The sequence below is a fragment of the Stenella coeruleoalba genome, assembly GCF_951394435.1.
Source record: "Stenella coeruleoalba genome assembly, chromosome: 11".
NCBI lineage: Eukaryota > Metazoa > Chordata > Mammalia > Artiodactyla > Delphinidae > Stenella > Stenella coeruleoalba.
This window is the reverse complement of record NC_137157.1, coordinates 9,859,248-9,871,492: the sequence shown is the minus strand read 5'-3', so window position 1 is coordinate 9,871,492 and position 12,245 is coordinate 9,859,248. Positions and strand designations below refer to the sequence as shown.

At 40.0% G+C, this 12,245-nt stretch overlaps 1 protein-coding gene across 1 annotated transcript in view; it reads right to left on the bottom strand.

The window, feature by feature from the left end:
- Window positions 1–2,363: 2,363 nt before the first annotated feature.
- The window catches only part of FAM227A (family with sequence similarity 227 member A), an 89,386-nt gene continuing 79,504 nt past the window's right edge, over window positions 2,364–12,245 (bottom strand). The window contains exons 18-19 of the mRNA XM_079936542.1: window positions 7,968–8,102; window positions 2,364–2,515 (exon numbers count right to left, since the gene is read on the bottom strand). Of these exons, the coding sequence (XP_079792668.1) occupies window positions 2,476–2,515; window positions 7,968–8,102 (175 nt within the window). The 3' untranslated portion in view covers window positions 2,364–2,475. The remainder of the gene's footprint in view (window positions 2,516–7,967; window positions 8,103–12,245) is intronic.

Genomic DNA, 12,245 nt, shown 5'->3' with positions numbered 1-12,245 from the left:
CATTGGGTATACCTCCCCTTAAGCACATTTATTTTTTAAAATGTTTATTGACCCTACTGCTTGTCAGACACTGTACTAGGTGTTTGTTGCCAGGGATTCAACAACAAGCAAGACACAAACCCTAGTGTGGGCTATAGATAAGTTTATAGGCAATTGCAGTAGCGTATATACATATACATAATACGTATCAGTCATTTGAGGCTTTTCTCATTTATTTAGAGTTATTTCCAAATTTGAAAAACTTCTAACTTTGGCACGCAGCTACTCAGAGAGGCATGTTCACGACCGTTTATTTAACCAACATTTATTAAACACTGTTGGACCCAGCTCTCTGCTGGATATGGAGATAAAGACAGGTCTCTACTCTCAAGAAGGGATGAGTCTACTAGGGAAGATAGATACAGAAACAGATAATAACACACAAGGTGAGATAAGAGGGATTACACACACAGTTGGGAACCAAGTAGACCTCTCCCTGGGGGATCCTCACAGAGGTGGTGACCCTTAATTTGGGGCTGAAAGGATAAGTGAGGATTTGCCAGCTGGGCAGGGTGGGAAAGGCAGAGGGAACACAGAGGCTTATTTAGGGAGCTGCAAGTGGTTCTGCTGGAGTAAAAGGTACTAGGGAGAAAGGAACTCTCAGATGCCAAAGGTAACGTTTGTTGATAGCTAACACATCACTTAACTTCTTTCCACAGATGAACACATCTACTTCACACAAAGATACCATGAGGTAGGAACTATTATTATCTCTGTTTACAGATGATGGAACTGGGGCACCACAAGGTTAAGTAACTTGCCTAAGGTTCACAGTCTGGCTCCAGTGTTCAGGCTCTCAGCCTATTAATATGCTAATCCAGTATATGACAGATCTTGTATGTTCATATGTGATTTTATTTTCCATTTATAGAAGTATGATATGAGTACACATAGGCATGGCAACTATGCCAGACTTATAGTACAGTTCGGCCATTTACAAGTTATGTGGTCTTGGGAAAACTTATTTAAACCTCTTTGTGCTTCAGTTTCCCCATGTGAAAACCAAGAATAGTATTGGTACTGAGTTGTGAGAATTAATGGGTTAAGATACTTGAAGTATTTGGGCTGCCGTGTGGAAAATGGATTGGAGGAAGCAAGAGAGAGGGCAAGGAGAATACCTAGAAGAACACTGTAAAAGTCCAAGACAGGGGCAATGGTAGCTTCAATCAAGAAAGGCCTCAGTTTGAAAATAGAGAAAATTGTACATCATTTACAGGGCTATAAGAGAAGACAAAATAATCTGTAAAAATACGCTTTAAAGTACCTAGTCCCCAGTAATGCCTTTAATGTTTTTAAGTAAAATGTTATAATATCCCCATCACCCAACTTCAGCAATTTTCAACACATGGCCAGTCTTGTTTCACTTATACCTCCATCCACTTCCTCCCTTTTATATTATTTTGAAGCAAATTCTACATGTCGTATAATTTCTTCTGTAAACATTTCAGTATGTATCTCTAAAAGATAAGGACTCTTTTTAAAAACATAACCGTTAACACCATTATCACACCCCAAAAATAATAATTTTTAATATCAAATATCCAGGCATTATTCAAAAACCCAATTGTCTCATAAATGCCATGTATTTTTTAAAGCTTGGATCAACTGGGATCCAAAAAATGTCTGCATGTTGCAATTTATTTATTTATTTATTTTTTTGAGGTACGCGGGCCTCTCACTGTTGTGGCCTCTCCCGTTGCGGAGCACAGGCACCAGACGCGCAGGCTCAGCGGCCATGGCTCATGGGCCGAGCCGCTCCGCGGCATGTGGGATCTTCCCGGACCGGGGCACGAACCCATGTCCCCTGCATCGGCAGGCGGACTCTAAACCACTGTGCCACCAGGGAAGGCCAGGGACTATGTCTTTATTCATCTCTGTATCAACAGGACCTGGTATGTGCAAGCATGGTATAGGATAGATACCTAGTGAATGCTTCCTCAACCTCTCCAAGCCCCAGTGTCCTCCTAGGAGAAGTGGAGGTAACAACACCCACCTTGGGAGAGAAGGGGGCAGGAGGGTTAATCTGAGATAAGGTTTGAAAAGGATTTAGAGTACTCAGCACATAGTAAGTACTCAATAAATGATGTCTCCTATGATTACTGTTATATAATACATACTAATATATACCCCATAGTGTTGTTATTAATAAACAAGTGAATGAAAGAATTAGTAAGCAAATGCATGAATGAATGAGGTGACTTTATGTCAGTTTAAATCCTGACTTTGGCCCAGGGTAGGAGAGGACTTTAATATTCTTTGTCCCATGGATGACTACGAATGACTAAATGTATTGCAGTATTATTTTTTATTTGTTTGCTTTGTTGTTTCTATTTTAGATTAAATCCAACAACATGTGCAGGCTTCATCCAGAAAGTCCTTCTGATTCTTGGATAAGGATTCATGCAGGTGAGCTGGAAGGTGAGAGGATAAGGAAGACTACTTTTTCTGCATTGGTTTTGACTTCTTGATGACCTTTCTGTGGATGAACCATAAAGATACAAACAGAAACAGATTAAAAAACCAGTGTGATCAAGAGAATGAAGAAAGGAATCCCCAGGATTATATAAACAGCCTGGAAATCAACCACTTAGAGTGAAGCAGATCAGAAGGCTGGGAAATGAAGGTGGAATTGATAGATTATGTAAAGTGTCTGAATGTACTGGGAGACTTATACAACCAAGGGAGAATTTGGAGATAAACTGAGATGAGTACATAAAAAAAAAAAAAAAAAGAAAGAAAACAGGTAGATTGAAAAAGAGACTTAGTTCCAGGGATAGCAAAAAGTTTTGCAAGAAATAAAAATAACCAAAGTATACTCTGTAGCTCATGGCAGTGGTGTTGATAGTATAATAATGCTGATTAATGATCCAACCAGAATCACAACAGAGACACATTGGGAGGATGGGAGAGCGGAAGTGTGTGCAAGTGAGAGAGAGCCCAGTCCTCACTTTTCCTAGTGTGAATTCAATAGATAATGCCTAACACTAAAAAATCAAGGAGCCAGAGCACCATGGTATTTAGACATATGGAGGAAAACATACCAAAACAATCAGTTAGGAAAGTGGAAAGTGTTGCTGGGGAATGGGAAAGGGGGTCCGGAGGAGTGCAATTTTTTGTAACAAGCTTTGTAGAACTATTAATTAGTTAATTTAATAAGCCTTATATTATGCTTTGCATTAGTTAATTCAATCAGTTAATTTAAGGTGCCTTATATATTACTTTGCATCACGCACTGTTCTAAGTGCTTTCTTTACAAATGTTAACCAATTTAATCCTCATAACAACCTTATGCTGTACATAATATTATCATCCCCATTCTACAGATAAAAAAACTGAGATGCAGAGAAGTTAAATGATTGATCAAGCTTACACAGCTAGTAGGTCGTGGAGCTAGAATTAGCCAGGTGGTCTGGCCCCAGGTGGTCTGGCCCCAGAGTTGCCTCTCTATTTGATTCTTAAAGGATGAATATGTATTACTTTAATTAAAATAAAAACAAAAATTTAAAAAGTGTGATTTTTAAGAGGCTTTATTCCTAACTTTGAGTATAGACAGACAAAGTTCTAAAATGTAATAAGTTGTTTTTTTCTATAAGCAATTAACTGGAGCAGAATGCTAAACACACATTAGCTAATCATTAATCCCCTCATCAAGAATTTGCTGAATCCCGGGAATTCCCCGGTGGTCCGGTGCTTAGGACTCTGCACTCTCACTGCCAGGGGCCCAGGTTCGATGCCTGGTCGGGGAACTAAGATCCCGCAAGCTGCATGACATGGCCAAAAAAAAAAGAATTTGCTGAATCCCTACTATGTGCCAGCCACAGGAACAGGTGCAGGAGACTCAGTGCTTAATGATAAAAGGCCCTTGGGAGACTTACAGTACAGAGAGGGAGACAGACAACTCCATGACTACAGTAGGACATATTTGGTGGAGTACAAAATAGGCAGTCACTAGGGCAGTCTGGGGAGATTTCCTGGAAGTGACAACATCTGAGTGGGCTTTAAGGGTCAGATAGGATCTAGCCAGATGAAAAAGTGGCCAAAGTATGTTCAAGGAAGAGGAAAGAGCAGTGAATACTTGTTAAAATGAACTGAATTGGTTGTTTCCTCTTCCATTCTAAATTCTAAAATGGATGTCAAAAACAATAGTATTAAAAGCCCCTCTTAACCTGGAGATTCCATAGCCTAAACCAATGGGGTGCAAACCATGCTGCTATACTCCAATATCAGTGACTGTTTCTCTAATCAAAGGAAAAAATGAATTGATAAAACTTTCTTTATATTAAGTTTACCTCTTTTTTAATCTTTATTTATTTATTATTTATTTATTTTGGCTGCGCCGGGTCTTAGTTGTGGCATGCGAACTTAATACTTGCGGCATGCAAACTTATTAGTTGCAGCATGCAAACCCTTAGTTGTGGCATGCATGTGGGATCTAGTGCCCCGACCAGGGATCAAACCCCAGCCCCCTGCACTGGGGGCGCGGAGTCTTACGCACTGGACCACCAGGGAAGTCCCAAGTTCACCTCTTAAGCCTTGTTAGGCTGTAGCCGAGGCCCTGGAGTCTGACTACTGGTTTCAAATCCTGGCTCCACTGCTTACCAAATGTGAGCACCTGAGCCAGTCACGAACCTCCCTAAGCCTCAGTTTCCTCAGTTGTAAAATGAGGATAACAACATCCCATATCTCACAGAAGTGCTGTGAGAATTAAATAATACACGTATCATGCTTAGGAGAGAATAAGGACCTGGCAAACACAACTACGTTGCGTACTCAAGGTGATAAAAACAAATGAGTAAGTAAAAGTTATAATTAAGAGGAAAGTTAGTTGTGATTTCTTAACATATTATATGTTATGTTATTTTAAGATAACTTGGCAGCTATCTAAAGATTCATATTTTATCTTAGTCAATAGTCCTTTATTACCAAAATAATTTGGTAATATTTTTATAGGTTTCTGCAAAGAGCACCATGACTTCTAGTTGTCCTGTCCCCGACAGATGGGAAAATCAAGGCTCTGAACTCAGGAAAATGCCGAGTATGTCAGCATCTGATCCTTTACCCTTCAGCGCATGTGCACTTGAAGCTGGCTTCATCCTCTATTCTAGCGCAGAAACGATGTGAAACAACTGCTGGATGCTTTCTCAAAAATGGGTCTGCCCCAAACCTCCCAGTCCAGAATGTTCCAATGTAGTTCCTTGCACTGCTTTGGGCTCAGCAAGTTTTCATGGTATGGAAGGTCTGAGAGCTTTCAGGAGAAGTGCTGAACCCTGATCTTCTGTGCGTGTGTCAGGGAAAGCTTCCTGGAGGAGTCATTATTTGCACTGACTTTGAAGAAGCAGGAGGAGCTGGCTGGGGAAGGAGGCCAGGGGTAGGAGGGGAAATTTTCCTGCAGAGGAAGAAGCTTGTGCCAAGCATGGCCTGGGGGCTGGAAGAACTTGGCCTCTTAATGCAGCTGCAGGGGCTCAATGTGGCTTGAAAGGTGGTTGGGAGTGGTGGGTGAAGACAGAGGAGAGAGGGGAGGTGGGCAGGGCCACCTCATGAAGGCCTCGAGTCTAAGAGTTTGGATTTTATCCCTAGGATCCTTAGGGGTTGAGAAGAAACTGCAGGTTTTAAGCAAAGGAGTAGCCTGATGAGATATGGATTTTTGAAAGAGACCCATGGGGCCTTAACTCAAGTGAGTCTTAGTTGCCTCCTTTGAAAAACAAGAAAAATAGGGGGACTTTCCTATTTTTGGTTAAGAATCTGCCTTCCAATGCAGGGAACGCGGGTTCAACCCCTGGTCGGGGAACTAGGATCCCACATACCACGGGGCGACTAAGCCCACGTGCCACAACTACTGACCCCCTGCACCACAACTACAGAGCCCACGTGCTCTGGAGCCCACCTGCACAACTAGAGAGCCCATGCGCCACAATGAAAGATCCCGTGTGCCGCAACTAAGGCCCCACGCAGCCAAATATAAATATTAAAAAAAAAAAACAAGAAAAATAAAATTTACCTCACAGGACTGTTCTGAGACTTTAGTAAGATAACCGATGGAATATGCCTATCACAGCGCCAGGGAAATCTTCCCTTCAATTTCCCTTCCAGTGTTTGTAACAGGAAGAGCAGGTCTGCTCCTCCTCAGGCTCCTAAAGGTCTGGGGTCACCAGTCCTTAATGATCTCTGAAAGAGGTGTCTAGGGGGACATTTTCGGACACAGGCTGTGCCCCATCTGAATGTGAAACTTTTAGACTTTGGAGGCTCTTCCCTATGAATAAGAACTTGTATATTTTCTGGAACTTCGACATTTCAGTCCCCCATGATGGGTAAGCACAGGGTAAGGACTGCCCTAAGAGATGAGAACCCAGCTGGTCCAGGGCTTAGAAGACCAGGGAGTCTTTCTGGGCTGGGCCAGACCAGTGCTCTCAAGCATGCTCGAAGGCTTCCTGGATTAAGGAATGTAAGAAGCTTATGAAAATAATATATTGCCTATTAATTATTGACAAGTTCTATGCCAGACTCTTTATATGGGTTAGCTTGTTTACACATTAACAAACTTCCACATTTATTATGGCCAAGGAAACAGGCCTGGAGAATTTAGGTAACTTAACTGAAAGTCACAGAGGGGGCAGGGCAGTCACAGAGGGGGCAGGGCAAACCCCAGATCTTTTTAGAGTCAAAGCTCCTTCTACTGCTTCATCTTCTCCTGTGGGGGAAACTAAAAGGTAACTCCCTTACCCGGTTAATTGTTACCTGGGGTTCATCCAGAGGAGTCATCCCCACCCATAGATGGATCCACAATGGATCCATTATAGGAGAAGATACTGGAACTTCTATTTATATATTTTTATCTCATTCTTTTTAATTTCTATTTTCTGTATGTATTATAGTATACATATTATATTAGCATAGAACTATATATATTATTACTGAATAATTAATATATTATTAGGGGCTGAGTTCTCATAAATGTTTTACCAAGAAAGATACAAGATCAAGAAAGCTTGTGGACTACTGATCAAGTGGTATAGTCAGGGTTTCACATAGAGGTAAATGTTTGCCGGAGACTTTGCAAATCCCTCAAAGTACACACATACTCCCTTCATGGAGACCACCATCAGCCATCAGGACTTTAAAAATCCAAATATGGCCACGTGGTTCCCTGTTTAATATCCTTCGTGGCTCCCCACGACTTAGAAAATAAAATCCCTTCATGATTTGTCCAGGAATCTTCTCCAGGCTCACCTCTCCTGGAGCCCCTCACACACTTTCTTGACCTCCTGCCACATTACTTCCTGCCTCTGAGCCTTTGCCTCTGCTGCTCCATCTACTGAGAATGCCAACCCCTTGCCTCATCCACCTCCTCCTGCCTTACAAACACCTTATCTTTTCCAGACTCAGGTCAAGGGACACCACTTCTATAAAATGTGTCTGCATGGCTCCCAGGCCATTGCATTCTTTGTCTCCTTTGTCTAACAGCACTTCTGGAACTTATGGTATTTATTTGTTGATATATCTGCCTTCTCTCTATCAGACTGTGAGCCCCTTGAGAATAGGGACTGTGTCTACTGTTATTTACCCAGGGTCTGCTGCAGGGAACTTTTGAAACCTCTCCAAATCTGGGCTTGTTGCTGTATAAAATGCACTGGATAATCTCTACCTCATAGGACTGTTATGAAGGTTAAAATGAGGTCATGTTTGTATAGTGTTTACCTTAGTGCTTGGTACAGAGTGAACAGTTAGTTAATGGTAGCCATGATTATTATATTATAATTTAATATTGTTAGCACGACTAAAAGTAGTGACCTAAGCAAAAATCTCCCCACTCCTGCTTTTCACTCAGCCTAGGAAAAACTATAGTGGAATCCTTCCCCTATCCTGGGAATAGTTATTTCTATTTCTCAGCGTTTGGCCACAATTTTCTTTTTCTCCTGTTGTTGTTCTACCTGGTAGCAGAAATATCAGAGATTTTGTAGGGACTTCCCAGTTCCAGGGAATGGAATTCATCAGGGCTTGATGGTGAGAAGGAAGAGTAGTTCAACTTCTGTTTCCATTCGCTTTCCCTCTCCTCTTTTTCCTTCCTGTGGGGGAAACAAAAAAGACATCAACAAAAATTGGCTCAAAAATTCAGTGCGATTTCTTCAAAGGTTTCAGTAGAATCTTGATAGGTATTGAAACAAAAAGTTTACAAAACAGTCAGTAACATTGGCAATAGCAAATAACTGAAGAGTTATTCAGTTCAGAGTGTGTTCAGTGTGTTCAGAGTGCTGAACACACTGCAACGACTCCCTCATTCATCTTCTAAGTATTGACTGAGGACCTGTTGGGTGCCAGGCCCTGCACTAGGCCCTGGGAAAAAAAGGTCATCTAGGGCAGTATTCCTGACCTTAAGGACAAACCTCAATCTAGGGAGATGGACAAGCAAATTTATAACTAGAGTAGGCTATGTTCTGTGGCATGTGATCAGGAAAGCACAAGACAATACCCTGAGAAGGCAAGTCAGGGAAGACTTCCTGGAGGTGATGCCTGAACTGGGTTTTAAGGGTTAGTGAAGGGTTAGCTAGATTAAGAAGTAGTCGAAAGGGTAGGGGAGGGACAGACTGGGAGTTTAGGGTTAGCAAATGCAAACTATTATATAAAATGGGTAAACAACAAGGTCCTACTGTATAGGACAGGGAATTACATTCAATATCCCAAGATAAACCATAATGGAAAAGAATATAAAAAAGAATGTATATTTATGTATAACTGAATCACTTTGCTGTACAACAAAAATTAACACAACATTGTAAATCAACTATACTTCAATTAAAAAAAAGAAGTAGTTGAAGGATAGTCAAGTCTGAGGGAATGACAATAATATTGGTGAATTAAAATAGTTGGCTTTTTGTATTTCTGAGAATCTAATATGGATATCAGAAAGACTGCTAATGAGTGACCATTGAACTTATAGTATTCCATGGCTCAAACAGGTGGGCCTCAAGCTAAACTCCTAGTATAAAAAAAATGTGGTCTTTTTCTGGTTTGAAGGAAAATTTCGACTAGAAGGTTTAAGACTGAAAGTTTTCCTTGGCTAAATTTCTTAACTCATTAAGCTTTGGTTTCTTCATCTCTGAAATGGAGAGTATAACACCATCTATCTGTGATACAGATGGTTAGTTAACAACCCATCATCCACTCTCCCCTTTTACTTTAGCAATGGAGCCAGATTTAAAAAAAAACCCGTCACACATTTCCCAGCCTCCTTTGAAACTAACATCACCATGTGACTAATATCTGGCCCTTGAAATAAACTGGTACTGTTATATGGTATTTCCAGGCAGGTTATTAAAAAGGGAGAGGGTAAGAGGAATTGACTACACATGGGCATGAGGGAACTTTCTGGGGTGATAAAAAATTCTAAAGCTAGATTGTAGTAATTGTTGCAAATCTCTGTAAATTTACTAAAAGTCATTGAATTTTGTACCCTTAAAGTGGGCAAATCTTACGGGAAATTGTACCTCATTAATATTATAAATATTAATTATAATATTTACAATTATATCATAATTATAAATATTAATAATTATTATTTTAATAAAAGAACATTTTAAATGTTTTTAAAACAATATTTTATTAAAAAGAAAGAAATTGCTGTAGCCATGTAGTCACATTCTAGCAATGAGACATAAGTGGAAATGTTGTTTGGGACTTCTGGAAGTGCTCCTTAAAAGAGAATGTGGTTATAGATTAAAAGTAAATGAATGCAGAAAAATATACTGTGATAACACTGATCAAAAGAAAGCAAGAGTAGCTATGCTAATTTCAGACAGAGCAGCCTCGAAAGCAAGAAAAGTTATCAGGGATAAGGAAGGGCATTATATAACGATAAAGGGGTCAGTTCTCCAAAAAGACATAACAATTCTTAACGTGTATGATCCTAACAAAAGAGCATCAAACTACATAAGGCAAAAAGTAATTGAATAACAAGGACAAATAGATGACTCCACTATCATTGTTAGAGACCTCAACATCCCTCTAATCAGAAATGGACAGATCCAGCAGGCAGAAAGTCAGCAATGACATAGTTGAACTCAACAATACCAACAATCAAATGGATGTAATTGACATCTGTAGACTACATCACCCCAAAACAGCAGAATACACATTCTCCACAAGCTCACATGTAACATTCCCCAAGACAGACCAAATTCTGGGCCAAAAAATATACCTTAACAGATTTAAAATAAGAGAAATCACATTATGCCTGCTCTCAGACCAAAATGGAATCAAACTAGAAAATCAGTAACAGAGATAGAGCTGGAAAATCCCCAAATACTTGGAGATTAAATAGCATACTACTAAATAACACATAGGTCAAAGAAGAAATTTCAAGAGAAATTTAAAAATATTTTGAACTAAATGAAAATGAGAATACAACTTATCAAAACTTGTGGGATTCTGGAAATGCTCCTTGAAAGAGAATGTGGTTGCTGAGTGTGCTGAAAGCAGTGCTTAGAGGGAAAATTATAGCATTATATGCATATATTAGAAAAGAAGAAAGATCTGAAATCAATCATCTAAAGTTCCCACCTTAGGAAACCAGAAAAAGAACAAATTAAATTCAAAGTAAGCAAAAGAAAAGAAATAATAAAAATTAGAGCAGAAGTCAATGAACTTGAAAACAGGAAATCAGTAGAGAAAATCATCAAAACCAAAATCTGGTTCTTTGAAAATATCAATAAAACTGATAAGCCTCTAGCCTGGCTAATTAAGAAAACAAGAAAGAGGACACAAATTACTAATATCAGAATCATGAACATTAAAAAGATAATAAAGCAGTACTATAAACAACTGGTCCATGAAATGGACCAGTTCCTTTTTTTTTCCAGCCTCACTGTGTGGTTTGCAGGATCTTAGTTCCCCGTCCAGGGATTGAACACGGGCCCTGGCACTGAAAGCACTGAGTCCTAATCACTGGACTGCCAGGGAATTCCTGGACTAATTCCTTGAAAGACACAATATGCCAATAGTCACACAAGAAGATATAGACCATATGAATAGAACTATATATATATTAAATAAATTGAATAAAAAATTAATAACCTTCAGAAACAGAAAGTAGCAGGCTCAGATGGATTCCCTGGTGAATTCTATCAAACATTTAAGGAAGAAATTATACCTATCTACAATCTCTTTCAGAGGATAGAAGCAGAGGGAATACTTCTTAACTCATTCTACCAGTCAAGAATTACCCTAATACCAAAACCAGACAAAGATGTTACAGGAAAAGAAAACTATAGACCAATATCTCTCATGAACATAGATGCAAACATCCTCAACAAAATATAAGCCAGTCAATCCAACAATGTATAAAAATAATTCTAGGGCTTCCCTGGTGGCGCAGTGGTTGAGAGTCCGCCTGCCGATGCAGGGGACACGGGTTTCATGCCCCGGTCCAGGAAGATCCCACATGCCGCGGAGCGGCTGGGCCCGTGAGCCATGGCCGCTGAGCCTGCGCGTCCGGAGCCTGTGCTCCGCAACGGGAGAGGCCACAACAGTGAGAGGCCCGCGTACCGCAAAAAAAAAAAAAAAAAAATTATACACTGTGACCAAGTGAAATTTGTCCCACGTATGCAAGGCCAGTTCAGCATTTAAAAATCAATTAATATAATCTGACACATCAACAGGCTAAAGAAGAAAAATCACATGATCATATCAATAGATGCAGAAAAAGCACTATAAAAATCCAATACCCATTCATGATAAAAACTCAGCAAACTAGGAATAGGGGGAACTATTGCAACTTGGTAAAGAATATCTACAAAAATATGCAGCTAACATCATACTTAATGGTGAGAAACTTGAAGCTTTCCCACTAAGATCAGGAACAAGGCAATCATGCCCCTCTCACCACTGATTTTCAACACTGTACTGGAAGTTCTAGCTAATGCAAAAATACAATACAATACAGTAAAACGTATACAGATTGAGAAGGAAGAAATAAAACTGTCTTTGTTCACAGACGACATGATCATCTATGTAGAAAATCCAAAAGAATTGACGAAAAACTTCCTGGAACTAGTAAGTGATTATGGCATACTTGCAGGATACAAAGTTAATATAAAAAAGTCAGTCGTGGGCTTCCCTGGTGGCGCAGTGGTTGAGAGTCCGCCTGCCGATGTGGGGGACACGGGTTCGTGCCCCGGTCCGGGAAGATCCCACATGCCGCATAGTGGCTGGGC